The sequence below is a fragment of the Ceratotherium simum genome, chromosome 40 (assembly GCF_057802395.1).
Source record: "Ceratotherium simum simum isolate JZ-2026a chromosome 40, ASM5780239v1, whole genome shotgun sequence".
NCBI classification, from domain to species: Eukaryota; Metazoa; Chordata; class Mammalia; order Perissodactyla; family Rhinocerotidae; genus Ceratotherium; species Ceratotherium simum.
Window position 1 is genome coordinate 4,877,381 of NC_141939.1, and position 22,180 is coordinate 4,899,560.

Genomic DNA, 22,180 nt, shown 5'->3' on the forward strand with positions numbered 1-22,180 from the left:
CTTAACAGTAAAATACTGAAAGGTTTATCTCTGAGATTAAGAATGAGTCAAAGATGCCCACTAAATATCACTTATATTCAACATCATGCTGGTTGTAGTCAGTAAAGGCAAACAAAAGAATTAAAAACTAAAATGATTGGAAAGAAATAAAATGTTATTAATCTCAGATTATGACAGTTTATGGAGGTAAGCCAAAACATATAGAGATAAGTCATTAGAACCAATAAGCAATTTAGCAAGCTTGCTGGATAAAAGTCGATATATAAAAAACAACTGCATTTCTACATTTTATCTTGAGCCACATGAATTACCACTTTTATAGACCAGAAAAGGCAACAGAGCCCAGACAGACTCACACACATATGGATACTTGATTTATGGATAACTTGTCACTGAAGAATACTGGGGAAAGACAAATACTGGAGCACAGTCAATAAAGGGCGCCGGGTCAAGTGTATATCTATATGGGAAAAATAAAACCTTAACCTCACACCAGTAACAAAAATCAATTCCAGTTAAAATTGTAGCTACAATTGTGAAAAGCAAAACAATAAATTTCTAGATTTTAGAAGATAACATAGGAGAATATCTTCATGACCTTGGACAGGAAAAGATTTAACAGGACACAAAAAGTATAAACTATAATGGAAAATATTGATAGACTGAACTACATTAAAATTAAAACTACACTAAAGTTAAGAACTTATGTTCATCACAAGTCACCATTATGTGTGGAAAGGGTAATCCACCAAGTAGAAAAAGATATTTCTAATACGTATAACCAGAATTGTATCCAGAGTTTATAAAGAACTCCTATAAAACAAGAGGAAAAAAAGACATACAACACAACACTTAAATAAGGCAAAAGATTTAACAGAGACTTCACAAAAGAGGATATCCAAATGGTCAAATAAACATGAAAAGTTGCTCCACTTTATTAGGAATCAGGGAAACGCAAATTAAAACCACAGTAAGATACTATTACCCACCCTTCAGAATGCTTAAAAAAACACGTTAAGTATTGCAAAGGAATTCCCGAGGATGGGATCGTAAATTGGAACAACAACTTTGGAAATCCATAAGGCATTATCTATTAAAATTGAAGATTCACATACTCTACAACCCAGCAGCTGCACTGTACTCAACCAGAAATGGTCACCATTTCTTATGGTCACCAAAAGACAGCATTATTCACGGTAGTCAAAAATTGGAAACAAGCAAAATGTCCATCAACAGCAGAAATGATATATAAATTGGGGTATGTTCAATACTATTCAACAATGAAAATGAATAACTACAGTCACACTCAACAACACAGAGAATTTTAGAAACATAATGCTGAGAAAAGAAGCCGGAAAAAAAGAATACAAACTGTATGAACTTCAAAATACAGATGAAACTAAACTATAGTGTTTAGAGAGACATGCTCAGATGGTAAAACTATAAGGAAAGGAAATTATCATAAACTTCAGGACAATGCTTAACTCTTGGAGATAGTGACAGGCAGAGAGCTTCAGGGGGAACTTATGTGAGTGTTGGCATCTTTTTAGTTTTTAACTTTGATGGTGCTTATATTTAGGCATTTGTTTTGCAAAAAAAACCTCCACATTTTATGCATCTATGTATGAATTATATCTCACAAGAGACACTTTAAAGAAAAAAATTAATTAATCACATTCTTAGACCTGTTTTACACCCTTTGGAAGAAGACTCAAAATAGGGTCCCTAATTAAATGGTTAGAATTCATTTATACTAGCCTACCTCTAGAATGAGTCTGATTCATCTTCTATAACGCAGAGGTTCCAATGGCTCCAACTCCAACTCCTTTTAGTTATATAAACTAAGAAAAGTTGTCTAGGGGTTAAAGTTATCCCCAATAGCCTCTTTAACTCCTGCTAAGTTTTACTACAGCTGTCTTTAAAAATCAGTATCTTTTAAGTGTAAGCTCATCTAAGAACAAGAGTACTACCAGGCAACCAAACTATGCTCATTCATTCAACTGAGTTTTTTGGTGGGTTGCAGAGTATTGTCTACAATCAAGGAAGGCCTCCAGAGTCCCTTCTAGGCGACCCTAATACAGAATAGGAGGCAAACTCTCCAAAATCTTTTCCCCAACCTTCCTCTGAGAAGACTGGGCAAAGAATTATTTTTACAATATGAATAAAACACTCTCTGGCTGACTAACAATAGTGTTGGAGTTGAAAATTGAGGGCACAATAGAAGAGAAATCTGTTATCTATTGTGTGTGTATAAAAAGACCTCTTTGACCTGCACTACCTTCTAAAGCACGCCAATTAGGAATTTCTCTCTTTTCTAAAAGGCAACCCTGTTACTTAACCCTCAGGCAGCAGCGCAACGGAAAGTGAAGTCTTAACAGCTTTGGAATCAAACTTGCTACTTATTCCTCCTGCACCCCTTATTAGCACTGAAATTTGGGCCGATTAATGAACTAGCTGAGAATCCAGTAAGTGCTCAAAAAATGCTAGTTCCAGCTATCCCCACCTTCTTGTGAAGGTTTCCTGTCTTGGGCAATTGAAAGCCAGGTAGTGAGTAGAGATCACAGATGCCTATATGTTATTAGAACAACCAATGAGCACCCAATGAGCACTCAGAAAAGAATATTTATTACCACTGTTTCTTGACCAAGGTTAGAAAACAAAATTATGGATTCCCAGTTATAAGCTTTAAAAGACAGACCTCTGCATGTGCTCTGAACCTCATTATAGAGCTTGCCTTCCAACTTAAAATTCTATTATTCTGGCAGTATAGTGAAAAAAACAGAGAGCTAGCCTTTTCGTTGGGCTTTATCTTCACTTATTTAGAAGAAAGTTAGATTAGAAAATATATTAATGCTTATAAATGAAAGAATATCTTTTGTTATTCAATCTTATAATCTATCAAAGGAACAGGTTAGAAGAGCCAACCATTCTTATCAGTTAGGAATGGAATGATGGTTTGAGATACTTGATCAGGACCTCCTAGGGTGATGAGTCAATGCATATTTCTTTTGCTGAACTGCAGAATCCTCAGAGTCTATGTTCATCTTAGGAATTGTTGCATCTTTCTATATTCTATATACCAAATCTTAGTAGCCTTGCCAAGCAGGAATGACAATGGCCAAAGCACCAACTACAGAAAACGTGGGCTAAGAGGATTATTACAATTTCTAATCATTACCTAATACTACCACTGGTAACCCATGGAATCACTGGAAAGAACGGCACATGCATCATGCTGCAGAATGAGCTCTGAAACCAGACAGTCTGGGTACTTACTGGATGTTGGACTTCTGCTCTAACAATTGAATACTGAGAAAATTATTTAACTTCTATAAGCCTCATTTCCCTTATCTTTGAAAAACAAGGAAAGCAAATCCAATCTTTCTAGTAATTGTTTTATGAGTTTTGGTAATTTTTACTGAGTTATTATCAATTAATTTTTAGGATTAAAAAATTACTATGGGGGGCCAGCCTGGTGGTGTAGTGGTTAGGTTCACGCACTCTGCTTTGGTGGCCTGGGGTTCCCGAGGGTTCAGATTCTGGGCGTGGACTTACGCACTGCTTATCAGGCCATTCTGTGGCAGGCGTCCCACATATAAAATGGAGGAAGATGGGCACAGCTCTTAGCTCGGGGCCAACCTTCCTCAGCAAAAAGAGGAGGACTGACAGCAGATGTTACCTCAGGGCTAATTTTCCTCACCAAAAAATAAAAAATAAAAAATAAAATAAAAAATTTGACCAGGCGGTCAAGTGGTTAAGTTCAGCGTGTTCCACCTTAGCAGCCTGGGTTCGGTTCCCGGGCGTGGACCTATACCGCTCTGCTAGTGGCCATGCTGTGCTCGTGGCCCACATACTAAAAAGTAGAGGAAGACTGGCACGGATGTTAGCTCAGGGCAAATCTTCCTCAGCAAAAAAAAAAAATTATTAAAAGCCAAGCCACGTGAACATAACATAAATTCCAGGACCTGGGAAGGAATGCTCTCAGGCAAAAATCTCATTTTAAATAATGTAAAACAAGGCTGTTGCTTTGATTCTCTCCCTGCTTTAGCTTTAATTTGGAGAAACTTGATACATATTCCACCACAGAAATGCTACATGTACATACTTCTATTCTAATCATACCATAAGAAATTGGGAGTTGTTTAAGAAATAGGTGAACCTACTGGCAAGTTCTTGTCACAAAGAATGACATTATATAAAAATTAAAATTGTTGTTCCGAGGAAACATCCTTCAACATTAAAATGAACAATTTATATGTGTCTCTATTCAAAAGGATCTTATATTTTGCTACTTGGGGATATATAATACACTATATATACAGCATCTCAACAGTAGACATTCTGCAGGAGCCTTAGTGAGGTTTCACTGTGGCAGAGGCAACCCATTGGTACTACCTGCCCTCAACGTCTTTCCCTTTCAAAATTACTTTTGCCATAGAACTCTGAGGTCTCAACCAGGCTCTTGTCCAAGCATTTCAGCAGACCCAGAGTGTGAGCAATCACATCCCAGTCCACAAACTCTTCCATAGCCAAGGCCATTTAGATATGGACTGACAGCCTCCTCTGGCAATAATACGAACCAAATTCCAGAATTTTCAAAATGGATTATCAACTTGCAACCTGGATGTCCAGTTCCTAAAGAACATGGATCCTTCTTTAACCAATAAAGAATAATTACGCTTGGAGAATTTTCTGGGAATTCAGTCCTGATTTGCCTGCTATGCAGATCCTGTAAACCACCTAAAGGGAGATATTTAAAACAGTCATTTCTAGAGGTTCTCCAAATTCTCACCTGCAACAGAGTAAAGAACTAGAAAAAAGAGACTAAGACCATTTTCCAGTACGGTCCTTTACAAAATTTGAGATTATACTATCTTCAGTTTTTATTCAGTTTTAAAATATAAAAAGCCATACAAAGACTTTCTGCAGGTACCATTAGTCTCTGCCTGCTATGTTCTCAATATCTTTCATGTAAAAATATGAATGACAAGTTTATTCAAAAATTTAGAAGCAGGAAAAAAGTTGTTGTCCAGAACACTTATTTGCTTCATTGTCAGAGAAAAAGAACCTTAAAACCCATCACTTTTTTTTTTGTTCTCTTTGTTTGGCTTAGTGCCTGAAATCTAAATTTAAGCTAAAATGCAAATAGAAATCTTATTCCAGGTTCCTAGCAGAATTATTTCTCTATTGCTTTGATGTAACTTTCATTTTTACTTTCTCGCCTTTATTATAAGCTATAGGAAATATTTTTTCAAAACTATTCAAGTCCTATATTTAGTCATAAATAAATAAATACATCATAGTCAGCATTATGTAACAGAGAGACTAACAATCACTCCTGGAGTGAGAAGACCAGAATTCCAACACCAGTCCCATTACCCCAAAATCATGGGATCTTGGGCAACTTTCTTAACCTAAAACTTGGTTTCCCTTGAATGTAAAATAAATAAAAAGTTATCAGCCATGCTACCAAATAGCATGGTATCTGACAAACAGATGTTATCATTAGAAAAGTGGCAAGTACTATAAGACAAGCATAGAACATGACAAAATCTGGAAGAAAGGATAAAACACCTCAGCCATAAAAACCAGACAGTTGATTAAGATGGCTTTTACTGTCTCTCTTTCAGCTCTGAAATTCTAGAACTGATTTTTAACCGGGAAAACTAAAATAGGCTTCATGGTGATATCTGAGCTAGGTCTGAAAGGAAGGACAGAGTTTTTTTTTATCAGATTACACTTTCTAATTTTATGTATAATATATTTAAAGATGTGGCTTAGGATGGTAAGTGGAAGGATGATATAGATTTAAATCTACAGATGTAGTACATGTAAATCTATACTCTCTAGAGAATTTCTTTTCCAGATAAATATTTTGAGGTCCAGCATCTGAATTCAGTGTTTCACTCACTGGCTCCATATCCCTAGAGCTCACCACTGATTTCACTGCCCCGATCTGACTCTCTCCACCTAACCTTCTAAGACCCCCCAGAAATATTTAATTTAAAAGATAATTCATATAGCTAAGGAGGTTTTTTTATTATTACCAATAACTCTACTGACTTGTCTGCACATAAAGCTCAGAAAATATATTTCATAGACACCATTTACATTTTTTTAAAGAAAAGTAATAATCAGATATTATTCAAGGCTTGACACTGAGATGATTCACATAAAATAAAATTACCTGTAGTAGCCCTCCATCATCAAAACGCAGTACTTCTATTATGCTCTCCGACTGAATAAAAGCTGTGAAGGAAACAAAACATAGTATCACTTAATAGGAACATAAATTTGATTTAAATAAAATCTTTTACCTTAAAGTTAATTAATATAATTTTCTATTTAAAAACATACCGCTTGATGGTGATGGTTAAGGAGAAAAACATGACTAATACTTCAGGATTTTAGCAACAATGAAATGCTTTAAAATAAAACAACACAACCCGATTAGAAAGTAGTTTTAACAACCTACGGGTGTGTAAACCACATGCAAAATATCCACTCCTGCTATACTGACAGAAAGCACAAAATAGTCAAATTCAACTAGATGCAGCTGATTATTTTCACTGATAGATTAATTGAAAAATATCATAAACACATAGAAAAGATCACTAGAGGATTATATTTCCCCCCAAAAATTGTAAGCTGAAATCTTATATCATCTGCTTTTTTGTAGTGATAATATAACATGAGATCAATAGTAAAAAGAGATTTGGAGGGGGACTGGTAGGAAAACAGCACAAGGAAATTATTCTGCTTCAAGAAACTGAGTATAATGCAAAGACAAGATATTTAAAAAGCGAACATTCTATTACTGGACAATCCAGCAATTAAGCTCCTAGGTATTTACCCAAGTGATTTGAAAACTTATGTCCATATAAAAATCTGCATGCAATTCTTTATAGCAGCTTTATTCATAATCACCAAAGACTGGACACAATTAAGATGTCCTTCAATAGGTGACTAGAGAGACAAACTGTTATACACCCATACAATGGAATATTATTCAGTGATACAAAGTAAAAGGCTACATACTATATGATTCCAAATATATGACATTCTGGAAAAGGCAATACTACAGAGATGGTAAAAAAAATCAGCAGTTTCTAGGGGTTTGGGGAGAGAAACGAAGGGTTGAATAAGTGAAGCACAAGGAATTTTTCAGAGGAGTGAAACTATTCTGTATGACACTATAATAGTAGATAGACGACACTGAGCATTTCTCAAAACAGAACTTTACAGTACAAAAAGTGAATCTAATGTATGCAATTAAAAAAATCATTTAGGAGATCAGGGGATCCCCGGATGGAATGCAGAATGTGACAAAACAATTTAACTAGGTTACAAATGTAGGAAAACAACTCACTGATCGGGGAGCGGGGTGGGGAAAAGTGCTGACTTTAATTTGGAAATGGGTGGAATCTGTAAGACTAAAGGCAAAAGAAACTGTACATGAGCACTGTACTCTAGCTGATAAAGTTATTTCCCACAGGGTCTGGGTTAATAATTCTGATGACGCTACACAGTCATCAGAAGTGAACAACACAGTACATGGATGGTGGATTGTGGGAGTCAGATTTCTCACTGTTGAAATAAGAGTTGACACAAAAACAAGGGAAGGAGGCTAGAATGATCCATGTAGTAAAGGATTAGAGTTGGCAACATCAGTATGAACTCAAGTTTGGCTTAATATAGATACAGATGGTTACATATAGAAATATTCACGGATGTGTATAAACACAGATTAGTACACTCACATATATTTCCTTGCTCTTCAAGTTGAGAGGGACTAGAAGTAATTACACTCCAGTAGCAAAGAGCACACCCTAGTACCCAGATCTTGGTTCTAATACCACCCTCCAATAAAAGGAATCAGGGCTTTTTGGAGAAATGGCTGAATCTAGCACTGGGGCGGGAAATATACAAGATGTAACAGGGGAATCCTGTCATGCCAGAAAGTAAGAAAGTGCTAAAAAACAAAAACCAAAAAAACCTAAATTGATGGGACCATGTCAAAGGGATGTAAGAGTTAACAGAAAGAGTTCCCAATTCACCAAAGCTGGAACAACTTGAGCAATAAAATAAATACAGTAGCACCGGATTACAACTGCAAGTATAAAATAAATATCCATGAGTCCACTCTAACATAAACAAATGACTGAATAAACAAATAAGTGGGGGAGAAGAGACAAAACTCCCCAGCGGAAAATTTTAAATAATTTATGTAAAAACTCTTCTATCTAGAAGGTGGAGTGTAACTCCCCATTCCTTAAACATGAGATGCACATAGTGACTTCCTTCCAAAGAAATCAGTATGAGAAGGAGAAAAAAAAGAGTAACTTTACAATGGAGAAACGTGACAAACATTACCTCAGTCAGATGATCAAGGTCAATGTCCACAGTGAAAAGTCATGTTGATAGTATATACCTTTGATATGATATACTAAAAATGGCACTTTATCTCTGTGGTCTTCTTCCCCAAATCACTTAATCTCAGTCTCATCACGAGAGCAACATCAGACAAATCTCAATTGAGGGACATTCTACAAAATACCTGACCAATACCCCTGAAAACTGACAAGGCCATAAAAAACAAGGAAAGTCTGAGACTGTCATAGACCAGAGAATCCTAAGGAGACATGACCACTAAATGTAATGTGGTGTCCTGGATGGGATCTGAGAAAAAGAAAAGGAAATTAGGTAAAAGCTAAGGAAATCTGAATAAAATAAGGACGTAAGTTAACAATAATCTATTAATACTGGTTCATTAATTGTAAAAAAAAAAAAAAAAAAGTACCATATTAATGTAAGATGTTAATAATACGAGAACCTGCGGAGAGTATATGGGAACTCTGTACTACCTTTGGAATTTTTTATATAAATCTAAAATTATTCTAAAATAAAAGTTTATTTTTTAAAACCATGAAACAATGGTATTTCATTTGGCTTAATATGGCATTCACTGACTCCTCTTTGTTGGTCTTTGGGTATTCAGGGAAGAAGCTGACTGTCTAATTCCATGTACCCGGCTTTTCTAGTATGGCTAAAGCCCACGCCAAGCAGCAGAGTGAGATACTAGATAATAAGACTACCTAATTAGATGGTGTTTTCCTGCCTGCCGAGCATCGCTTTCCCCTTATTCTAGTAATCACATCTTGATTTTATTTTGGGGAACCCCTGTCCTCTGTTTCTTGTGTTTCTCTTCAACCACAGTGCCATTCTGTTCTACTCCTGCTCATTCCCCACCAGTTCTTAGTATATACAGAATATTTAATAAATATTGAGTGCATGAATGAAATCCCATCTTTTTGCTGAGGTGTAAGTACTGGTATTTGCACTCATTGATGCAAAAAACCTCTTTCTGGTTGTTATCTCTAGTCCTAGCTTGTAGTTGAATTTCAAAACTGAGATCAGAGCTAACGGCTCCAACAGCATTACTGACATAGAGTACATGTGGAGTGCACAAGAATGCCTCTAAAGAAAATAAACCATTCAGAAGAAAGGAATGTGAATGTAAAAGGCTCTGCCCAGCTACCCCTTCCCACTTCTCATCCCTTCCCCCACCTTCTGGCATAAAGTGAAATTTCAGATGATCCAGAAAATCTCTTTTTGTTATACTCCTGTTAAAGACAGATTTATTGATGTAAGGACACAATGAACTAACAAGAAGTAATTGAATAGCAGATGCTCACAACGTGAGCGACAAAATGGAGCTCCTACTTAGAAGCTTTCCATCTAGTTAGCACAAGAAACCAATAAGAAAATAGTGGAAACATGCTAAATCTGGTGGCTGCTATTAGAGATATGACACAACGACCAACACATAAGTTCTCATCATCAACCTGGATCAGACCTTTATCTAACTGATGAGAACTTACTACAGGCAGTAATATAATTTGGGTGTATTATATTTTTAAATTAAGAGCTTTTTAAAAAACATGAATTACGTTAGGTGAAAAAAATTGATAGCAGCAGCTGATTTATAAAGTCCTAAAAGGAAAATATTATGTTACACACACATCATTACCTTTCCTAAAAAGACACAGAAATGAATAGGATTCAACTCTGGCATGCAACAAATCAGGATATTTTGCTTTAAATGATCAATTACAATAACTTTAAATTATACGCCTAGAAAAATAGTCTAATGCCTAAATTAGTCTAATAGCCTAAACGCCACCCTCAGAGTGGCCTTCCATGACTGCTCCAAGCAGCTCTCTGTATCCTCTATCATAGCCCCGACTTTAACTCTTATCACAATCTGTAACTAGTTTCTGGTTTGCCTGTTTGTCATCTATGCCTAGCACAAAGTCTGAAAACTGAAAGATAAATATTGGTTAAAATAATAGTATTATTTTAGAATTAATCATTGTTAATGATATTAATATCTCTTTTATAGTTATACTTGCTCAAGATTGTTTCAGCAAAAGGCTCAGTAACAAAAATTTTCAAACGTTCTGGATTAGGTTTGTATGGATCCCTTCTACCTGTAAAGATGTTTTATGACTGAAACTTCGTTTCTTCCCTCACTAATTTTCTTATCTGAAAGATATAATATACACCTAACTTACTTTCTTCCCACATTAAAAGTGCAAAGGAATTTATAAAAAGAACCAAATAAAGTACAATAATTGCAATTCTCCAGTTTTTAATGAGGTAGTATAAGAAATGTAAAGAGGGCCGGCCCCATGGCTTAGCGGTTACGTGTGCGCACTGCGATGTCGGCGGCCTGGGTTCGGATCCTGGGCGCGCACCGAGGCACTGCTTCTCTGGCCATGCTGAGGCCGCGTCCCACATACAGCGACTAGAAGGACGTGCAGCTATGACATACAACTATCCTCTGGGGCTTTGGGGGAAAAAATAAATAAATAAAATTATAAAAAAAAAAATAAAATAAAAATAAATGTAAAGAAATAAAATATGGCCCATACACAGGAAAAAAATGCAATGAATAGAAACTGTCCCTGAGGAAGTCCAGACATAGGACTTACTAGGAAAAACATTAAATAAGCTACTTCAAGTATATTAGAAGTAAAGGAAACCATGTGCAATAAACTAAAGTATGAGAATGATGTCTCACCAAATAGAAAATATCAATAAAGAGAAAGAAATTAGAAAAACAAACAGACATCTGGACATAAAAAGTACAATAAATGAAATAAAAAATTCATCAGAGGGACTCAATAGCATGTATCAACAAGTAGAAGAAAGAATCAGTGAACTTGAAAATAGGTTGAGATTATCTGATCAGAAGAACAGCAAGAAATATGAAGGAAGAAAAATGAACAAAGCCTCAGTGACCCATGAGACAGCATCAAGAGTCCCAACATATGCACAACTGTTGTCCCAGGAGAAGAGAGAGCAAAAGCAGCCGGGAGAACATCTGAAGAACAGGTGGTATTAATATTAACATTATAATAATATAATGATCTGAACCAGACTGTTATAAATTCAGTCATTAACTGTAACCCTCAGGGCAATCATTTAAAAAAAAGACAAACAAAATTGTTACTAGAGAAAAAAAGACATTTTATAATGATAAAGGGATCAATCTATCAAGATAAACAATTATAAATATACATGCACCTAACAAGTGAGCTCCAAAATACATGAGACAAAACGGAACAGAAATGAAAGGAGAAATAAGAAATTCAACAAAAATACTTGCAGAATTCAACACCCCACTTTAAAAAATGAGTAGAAAAACTAGACAAAAGATAACAAGGAAATAACAATGAAACCTGAACAACACTAGAAACCAATTAGACCTAACAGACATCATTAGAACACTCCAACAACAGAATACACATTTTTCTCAAGTGCACATGGAACATTTTCCAAAAGAAACCATATGTTAGGCCATAAAACAATTTCCAATAACTTTAAAGGGACTGAAGTCATACGAAGTGTGTTCTCCAACCACAATGGAATAAAACTAGAAATCAATAACAGAGGGAAATTTGGGAAACTCAAAAAATACGTGGAATTAAAAAACACAATCCTAAATAACCAACGTGTCAAATAAGAAATCAGAAGAAAAATTAGAAAATATTTTGAAATAACTAAGAACAAAACCACAAAAGACCATATACTTATGAGATGCAGTGAAAGCAGTGCTTAGAAAAAAATCTATAGCTGTACATGCCTATATTTAAAAAAAAAAAAACACCTCAAATTAATAACCTAACCTATCATTTTAAGATACTAGAGAAAGAAGAGCAAACTAAACCTAAAGCAAGTAGAAAGAAGGAAATAATACAAGTTAGAGTGAAAATAAATAAAACTGAGAACAGAAAAACAACAGAGAAAATTAATGAAACAAAAATTTGGTTCTTTGAACAGATCAACAAAATTGACAAATCTTTAGTCAGGCTAAGAAAAAATTCATGAATGAAACAGGGAACATTACTACTGAACTTACAGAAATACAAGGGACCTACCAACCTTACAGACATAAAAGGGATTATAAGAGAATCACTAGGAGCAACTGTACACAAACAAATTACATAGCCTAGATGAAATGGACAAATAACCAGAAAGATACAAACTGCTGAAATCAACTCAAGATAAACAGAAAATCTGAACAGACCTATGAAAAGAGATTGAATATGAAAAGAGATTGAATTAGTAATCAAAGATCTTCCCACAGAGAAAAGCCTAGGGACAGATGGCTTCATTGGTAAATTCTACCAAATGGTTAAAGAAGAATTAACATTAGCGCTTCACAAATTCTTCCAAAAAATAACAGAGGAGGAAACACTTCCCAACATATTCTATGAGGCCTTAATACTCTGATACCAAATCAGATAAAGTTATCACAAGAAAAGGCAACTACAGGGGCTGGCCCTGTGGCCTAGAGGTTAAGTTTGGCGTGTTCTGCTTCAGTAGCCCCAGTTCGCGGGTTCGGATCCCAGGCGTGAACCTATACCACCCATCAGCCATGCTGTGGCCGCGACTCACATAGAAAGTAGAAGACTGGCACACATGTTATCTCAGGGCTAATCTTCCTCAAGAAAAAAAACGAGGAAGACTGGCAACAGATGTTAGCCCAGCGCTAATCTTCCCCAGCAAAAAAAAAAAAAGAAAAGAAAAGGAAACTACAGACCAATATCCCTTATGACTATGGATATTAAGTCCCAAACAAAATACAAGCAAACCACATCCAGCAACATTTGTAGAGGATGATACACCATGACCAAGTGTAAAACCAGTACATTTTAAACTACAAAGCATCGCTGAAATTAAAGAAGACCTAAATAAATGGAAAGACATCTGATGTTCATAGGCTGGAATATTTAATAATGTTAAGATTGCAATACTCCTCAAACTGATTTTAGATTTAATGCAATCCTTATCAAAATCCCACTTTGCTTTTCTTCCAAATTGACCAATTGATCCTAAAATTCTTTTTTTTTTTTTTTGAGGAAGATTAGCCCTGAGCTAACATCTGTGCCCATCTTCCTCTATTTTTTATATTTGGGAAGCCGCCACGCATGGCTTGATGAGTGGTGCGTATGTCTGCACCTGGGAGTTGAACCTGCAAACCCCAGGCCGCCGAAGTGGAGCGTGTGAACTTAACCACTATGCCACTGTGCCAGCCCCGATCCTAAAATTCTTAAGAAAATGCAAAGGACCTATAACAACCAAAACAATCTTGAAAAAGAAGAACATAGTGGAGGACTCACACTTCCAGATTTCAAAACTTACTACACAAAGCTACACTAATCAAGACAGTGTGGTACTGGAATAAAGGTAGATGTATAGATCAACAGAATAGTATTGAGAGTCCAGAAAGAAACTTTCACATTTATGGTCAACTGATTTTTCGCAGGAATGCTAAGATAACTCAAGGAGGAAAGGATAGTCTTTTTTTAACAAACAGTGTTGGGACGACTGGATATATGCATACAAATGAATGAAGCTGGGCCCTACCTCACACCATATGCAAAAACTAACTCAAAACGGATCGAAGACCTTGGTGTAAGAGCTAAAGCTATAAAACATAACATAGGTAAATCTTTGTAATGTTGGATTAGGCAATGTTTCTTAGCTAGGATAGCTAAGCAATCAAAGAAAAACATAGATAAATTGGACTTCATCAGAATTAAAACCTTTGTGCTTCAAAAGGCACTATCAAGAAAGTGAAAAGACAACCCAAAGAATGAGAGAAGATTTTTGTAAATGATATATCTGCTAAGGGATACGTACATAGAATATAGAGAACTCTTACAACTCAATAAAAAAAGACAAATAGCCCAATAAAAAAATGGACAAGGGATCTGAATAAACATTTCTCCAAACAGCCAATAAACACACAAAAAAATGCTCAAGATCAGTCCTCAGAGAAATGCAAATCAAATCCAAAACAAGATACCACTTCACCCATACCAGGATGGCTATAATCAAAAAGAGAGTAACAAATACTAGTGAGGATGTGGACAAACTGGTAACCCATAAGTTACTAGTGGGAGTAAAAAATGGAGCAGTCACTTTGAAAGAGAGTTTGGCAGTTATGCAAAAAGGTAAATACAGTAGGCTCCCCCCCATCCATGGTTTCACTTTCCACAGTTTCAGTTACCCACAGTCTGAGACTATTAAATGGAAAATTCCATTTAATACGATAAGATATTTTGAGAGAGAGAGAGACCACATTCACATAGCTTTTATTACAGTATATTGTTATGATTGTTCTATTTTATTATTAATTATTGTTATTAATCCCTTGTGCTTAATTTATAAATTAAATTTTATCATAAGTATGTATATATGTATAAGAAAAACATAGTATATATAGGGTTCGGTACTATCTGCGGTTTCAGGCATCCACTGGGGGTCTTGGAATGAATCACCCGTGGATAAGGGGGGACTATTGTATAGAGTTACCACAGACACAGCAATTCCACCCTTACGTATATACATAACTGAAAACATGCATACAAAAACTTACACACAAATGTTCACAGCAGAATTATTCATAATAGCCAAAAAGTAGAAACAACGCAAATGTTCACTGACTGATGAATGATAAACAAAATGTGGTGAATGTGGTGAATCCATATGATGGAATATTTCTCAGCCACAAAAAAGCATGAAGTACTGATACATGCTACAACACAGATGAACCTTGAAAACAACACTAAGTGAAAGACATCAGACACAAAAGGCCACATATTTTATGATTCCATTTATATGAAATGTCTAGAATAGCAAAAAATCCATAGAAACAAAGGTAAATTAACAGTTGCTAGGGGCTGGGAGGAAATGGGGTGTGACTGCTAATAAATACAAAGGATTCTTCTAGGGGCTTGAAATTAGAAAGTGGTGATGGTTGTACAGTTCTGTGAATATACTAAAAAAGAAAAAACCCACTCAACTGTACACTTTAAAAAAGCAAATTTATGATATGGGAATTATATCTCAGTATTTTAAAAATCAACAAAAAAGAAAAGGGCATAGTTTTGTGTTCTATTCCCTAAATCTTTTCTTAAAAGGCTGCCTGAATGGAATTTTAAATACTGTATAACTATAGGACAAAATGTAATCTATACTCCAGAAGAGTTTTAAGCTTTATAGTTCTTTCATGTATAGAAATTCATTTTTTAGTGTGCACATGTGTGTATGAAAGGGGAGAACAAACAGCAAATGATGAAGCAAATGGGGCAGATTATAAACAATACGTGAATCTGGGTAAAGATATGTGACTGTTTTTATTATGATTCTTCGAAATTTTCTGAAAGTTTGAATATATTCCAAATAAAAAAATACATATATATTCCAAAAATAAAAAATACATATATTCCAAAAAAGTAAAAAATAAAAAGTTTACAGAAAAGAAAATCATTTATGCAAGATTTATAAAAATTTGAATGTTTAAAAACACTCATTCTTTTAAAAAGCCTTATATCAAGCTATAGTAAATCTCCTTACGTAATTATGCTAAGTTGGAAATTAGTTACAGAGATGTCTGGTATTCTTATTGCTGCCACAGATTAACTGTGACAAGAATAATAAATGGAAGTGTCTGTGACTACAGTGGTATTATAGCCATTTTAAAACTGTCAGTGAAAACGATACACCAATTCAGGGCCGGCCTGGTGGCATAGTGGTTAAATTTGCACGCTCCACTTCGGCAGCCTGGGGTGTGCAGGTTCGGATCCCGGGGACGGACCTATGCACCGCTCATCAAAGCATGCTGTGGTGGCAACCCATACACAAAATAGAGGAAGATGGGCAACGGATGTTAGCTTAGGGCCAATCGCCTCACCGAAAAAAAATAATACGCCGAGTCAGCTATTGTGCAGGGATCTTATCATGTGCATGTTTCTAATATGCAATTATACATTATGATATATAGTGTATATATGTAATATCTATATTGGATACATATAAAACACCTCACATTCTAAATATTAGGTAAGTAATCATCCATATCTTATCAATATAGTTTTTATCTCACATGCCCAAAGAAGTGACTAATATAAGAAACTAGAAATGAAGAGCAAATTAAATCTAAAATAGAAGAAAAATAATGAAGAATATAAACCAATAAAATAGACAGCAGAAAATAGAGAAAAATCAAAGAAATCAAAAGCTTTTTGTTTGAGAAGATGGCTAAAACCTCTAGACAGACTGTCAGTAAAGAAATGTCAGTAAAGAAAAGTCATATGTTAGAGGCATACGAAATGAGAGACTGGGCCGGCCCCGTGGCTTAGTGGTTAAGTGCGCACGCTCTGCCACTGGCGGCCCGGGTTTGGATCCCAGGTGCGCACCGACGCCCCGCTTGTCCAGCCATGCTGAGACCGCGTCCCACATACAGCAACTAGAAGGATGTGCAACTATGACATACAACTATCTACTGGGGCTTTGGGGAGAAAAAGGAAAAAAAAAAAGGAGGATTGGCAATAGATGTTAGCTTAGGGCCGGTCTTCCTCAGCAAAAAGAGGAGGATTAGCATGGATGTCAGCTCAGGGCTGATCTTCCTCACACACACACAAAAATAAATAAAATAAAAAATAAAAGAAATGAGAGACTGAACATGAGTACACTTGCTATAGATATAAGAGGGTTCATAAGGGAATATTATTAACAACTTTGCCAACATAGTCAACAATTCAGATTATGATATGCACAAATTCCTTCAGGGACTCAAAATGCCAAAGATCACTCAAGAAACAAGTTAACCTGAATAGCCCTATATGTATAAAAGAAATTATTATTACTTTTTTATTTTATTGAGGTCATAATAGTTTATAACATTGTGAAATTTCAGTTGTACATTATTATTTGTTAGTCACCATATAAACGTACCCCTTTACCCCATATGTTCACTCCCCAACCCTCTTCCCTTCTGGTAACCACTAATTTGTTCTTTTTGTCCATGTGTTTGCTTATCTTCTACATATGAGTGAAATCACATGGTGTTTGTCTTTCTCTGTCTGGCTTGTTTTGCCTAACATAATACCCTCAAGCTCCATCTATGTTGTTGCAAATGGCATGATTTTGTCTTTTTTTATGGCTGAGTAGTATTCCATTGTATATGTATACCACATCTTCTTTACCCATTCATCAGTCGATGGGCACTTGGCTTGCTTTCACATCTTGGCTATACTGAATAATGCTGCAATGAACTTAGGGGTGCATAAGTCTCTTTGAATTGCTGACTTCAAGTTCTTTGGATAAATACCGAATAGTGGGATAGCTGGGTTGTACGGTATTTCTATTTTTAATTTTTTGAGAAATCTCCATACTGTTTTCTATAGTGGCTGCACCAATTTGCATTCCCACCAGCAGTGTATGAGAGTTCCCTTTTCTCCACATCCTCTCCAACATTTGTTGTTCTTTGCCTTGTTAATTATAGCCATTCTAACAGGTGTAAGGTAATATCTCATTGTAGTTTTGATTTCCATTTTCCTAAGGATTAGTGATGTCAAACATCTTTTCACGTGCCTGTCGGCCATCTGTATATCTTCTTTGGAAAAATGTCCATTCATATCCTCTGCCCATTTTTTGACTGGGTTGTTTGTTTTTTTGTTGTTGAATTGTATGAGTTCTTTATATATTTTGGAGATTAACCCCTTGTCGGATATGTGATTTGCAAATATTTTCTCCCAGTTGGTGGGTTTTCTTTTTATTTTGTTCCTGGTTTCCTTTGCCTTACAGAAGCTCTTTAGTCTGATGAAATCCCATTTGTTTATTTTTTCTTTTGTTTCTCTTGCCAGAGTAGCCATGGTATTTGAAAAGATCCTTCTAAGACCGATGTCAAAGAGTGTTAACGCCTATATTTCTTCTTAACTCCTGGTTAAGAAAATATAACCAGGAGTTTTATGGTTTCACATCTTACCTTCAAGTCTTTAATCTGTTTTGAGTTAATTTTTGTGTATGGTGAAAAATAATGGTCTACTTTGATTGAAATGAAATTATTTTGTAGTTAAAAATCTTCTCATGAAGAAAACTCTAGGCCCAGACGGATAAACTGATGAATTTTCCCAAGTATTTAAGGGAGAAAAAAAATACCAATTCAACACAAACTCCCCCAGAATACAGAAGAGGAGAAACTTCCCGACTCATTTTATGAAGCCAGTGTTATTCTCACACCAAAAACAAAGACATTAAAAGAAAGGAAAAACCATAGATCAATATCCTTCATTATTATAGATGTAAAAATTCTCATTAAAATTTCAGCAAATATAATCCATTATGTATAAAAAGGATAAATACATCATAACCAAGAAGGGTTTATCCCAGGAATGCAATATAGGTTTTACAGTCCCCCCCAAAATAATGTAATCCAACCTATAAGACTAAAAAAACAAATAATTATCTCAAAAGATACAGGAAAAGCATTTGACAAAATTCATCATCCTTCCATAATAAAAAGATCTTGGCAAAATAGGAACAAAAGGAACCGCCTTAAGTTGATAAAAGCCATGTACAAAAGACACGGCTAACATCATACTAAATGGTGAAAGACAAAATATTTTCCCTCTGAAGATCAGAACAACGGTAAGGATGTTCCCTCTAACCATTTCTATTCAACATCATATTCAAAGTCTTAGTTAATGCAAGAAGGCAAAAAAAAAGAAATAAAAGCATGTAGATTAGAAAAGAAAAAATAAAATTGTCTTTTATGCACAGACATTATCATCTTCAATGTAGAAAATCCTAAGAAATCTACAAAAATTCTACCAGAATAAGCAAGACTTCGGCAAGTGGCAAGATGCAAGGACAACACACAAAAATTAATTATAGTTCTAATACTAGCAAGGAACAACTGGAAACTAAAATTAAAAACCACTTAGAATAGCATCAAAATATATTAAATACTAAGGGATATATTTGACAAAACATGGCTGGGAGAAATTCAAGAATAAGTAAATAAATGGAAAGATATAGCAAGTTCTTGAATCAAAAGACTCAATATTGTTAAGACACCAATTCTCCCCACATTGATCTAGATATTCAATGCAACCCTAACCAAAATCTCAGATTTTTTGGTAGAAATTTACAAGATGATTCTAAAACATCTGAAAAAGCAAAGGATCCAAAATATTAAAAGTAATTTTGGAAAATAAGGTAAATATTAGAAGACTTAACACTGCCTGATTTTAAGACTTAAAGCCAATCAAGTCAGTGTAATATTGACAAAGACAGCAGATAAATGGAACAGAATAGAGACTCCAGAAACAGACCCCCCTTGATTTCTGATAAAGGTACCAAGGCAATTCAATCAGGGGAAAAAGAATCTTCTCAATAAAATATGTTGGTACAACTGGACAGTCATCTGGGAAAGAAAAAAAAAAGAATCTCGACACTTACAAAAATCAACTTGAAATGAATGATACAACTTAATGCAAGAGCTAAGCTCTAAAACTCCTAGACATCAATATAGGAGATTTTTAGCAACCTTAGGTCTGGCAAAGATTTCTTAAGCAGGATACAAAAAATCATGAATTATAAAAAAAAGAAGATAAATTGGACTTGATTAAAATTTTTAAAAACTTTTACCCTTCAGAAGACACTGTTAACGGAAGTAAAAATACAAGCCACAGACTAGAAACAAATAATTGCAAAATATTTATCTGACAAAGGATTTGTATTCAGAATATGTAAGGAACTCTTGCAACTAAGAAGAAGAAACAATGTAATTTTTTAAAGGTACAAAAGATTTGTACAAACATTTAAGCAAAGACAATATGAATGGCACATGACAAAAAGCACATAAAAAGATGCTCAAGATCCCTAGTCATTAAGGAAATGAAAATTAAAAACACAGTGAGACATCAATACATACTCACTGAAATAAAATATTCTTACCATACCAAATGTTGGCAAGGACATCAAGAGACTGGAACTCTAACACAATGCTGACGGGAATATAAAATGACGCAACCACTTTGGAAAACAGGTTAGCAGTTACTGAAAAAGTTAAACATATACCTACCACATGATCCAGAATTCCATTCCTAGGTATTTACCCAAGAGAAAAATGAAACATATGAGCAAAGATTTGTACACGTGTATTATAAGCAGCTTCATTTGTAATAGCTCAAAAGAGGAAACAACCAAAATTCCCTTCAATCAGTGAATGGATAAACAACTTATGGTATATTCATACAATGGAATACTACTCAGCATTAAAAAGAAACTATCAAATCACGCAACATCATGGATGAATCTCAAATAATTATGCTGAATGAAAGAAGGCAGATAATAAAAGAGTATATACTACATGATTCTGTTCATATAAAAGTTCAGAATATGCAAATGACGTAGTGACAGAAAGCAGAAGAGCGGTTGCCTGGAGTTGAGCAGGGGAGTAGATGACAAAGGGTCATAAAGAAACTTTAGGAGGGTGCATATGTTCATTATCTTCACTGTGGTGATAGTTTCACAAGTGTATACATGGGTCAAAATTCAAATTATATGCTTTAAATGTGTACAGTTTATTATCTGTCAATTTTACCTCAATAAATCTTATTTTAAAAAGTCAATATTCCTTTCTATACTCTACACATGGCTTGTTTCTTTGGTTATTTTTATACAATAGCTTTTGAAGGATTCCAAATCACTACCTCGCATTAACTACATGAAGGCTTTTCTCCAAAACTACAACCATCTTCCTTGTCTTATTCCTTGCACCTACATACCCAACAGGCTTACTGTATTGAAATATTCCTCCTCAGAAATACATAACTATGTTATGTGATGATGATGGCTATCAATCTCATTTAGCTAAACAGTGTCTTTCTTGTAAACTATCCACAATTTCAGCACAAGACAGACAGACAAATAAATGGCTATCAAGCCAATATTTAACCACTGCATTAAAGCAGTGAACGGGAAAAAGGATTTCTCAATGAAGAACACTGGCAAAGCTTCATATTCTACATTTTCATCTGGATGATAGTTAGACAAGTATATACATACGTAAAAATTTAAAAAGCCATGTACTTAAGATGTGTGCACTTGACTGAATATAAGTTATGCTTCAATAAAAAAAAAAAATTACTCAAAGTTTAAGGGTACCAGTACTATCTATTTCAGGGACATTCCTACCCTCCCTCTGACTTCTCCCAGACATGTCTCTGTGGCTTTGTAACCCCTGCCCTCTCTCCTGTATGCTGTGATCCTCATGCCTCTAAACTTCCTTCTCTCCCAACATCCCCTCCACATTCCAGCAAAGAGCATCAGGGAAAGGTCTCTTTATAGGATATTCTCCACCAGGTGGAAACAAACTGAGGATGTGGTTAACCTCAGTGACCTAGGAGAAATACTGTTTTGACTATTCTTTTTGAAAGGTTAAGGGTACCTCAGAAATCACGCAGAAGTTGAATGAGTTCAGAGCCAGAACTAGGACATGAGTTTCTTGATTCCTAGAGCCCAGTATTTACTACATCCTGATTTATTAGCTCAAGATTCCAATCTAGTTTTTTACACCATCGAATTAAAAACTGCTCAGTTGTCAACTTGTAATCTAAGATGACTAAAATTTTAGCCAATAGATTCAAAGAGGGGAATTAGGCTTTGTTTTTGTTTTTCTTTTTTTGAGGCAGAAATGTCCTCATAACAGCCCAAATTTGCAGTACAGGGAGTACAGTGAATGGATGGATACAGCCAACAAACCAAGATAAACTCATTTCCTAGAGAACACATGCACTGTAGTTTTAGGATTTACCAG

At 35.2% G+C, this 22,180-nt stretch overlaps 1 protein-coding gene across 2 annotated transcripts in view; it reads right to left on the reverse strand.

Moving 5' to 3' along the window:
- Positions 1-22,180, reverse strand: part of TMEM131 (transmembrane protein 131) — a 217,628-nt gene that overhangs the window by 160,748 nt on the left and 34,700 nt on the right. For both annotated transcript variants that reach the window (XM_087426181.1, XM_087426180.1), the window contains exon 2: positions 6,188-6,249. In XM_087426181.1, the coding sequence (XP_087282307.1) occupies positions 6,188-6,249 (62 nt within the window). The remainder of the gene's footprint in view (positions 1-6,187; positions 6,250-22,180) is intronic.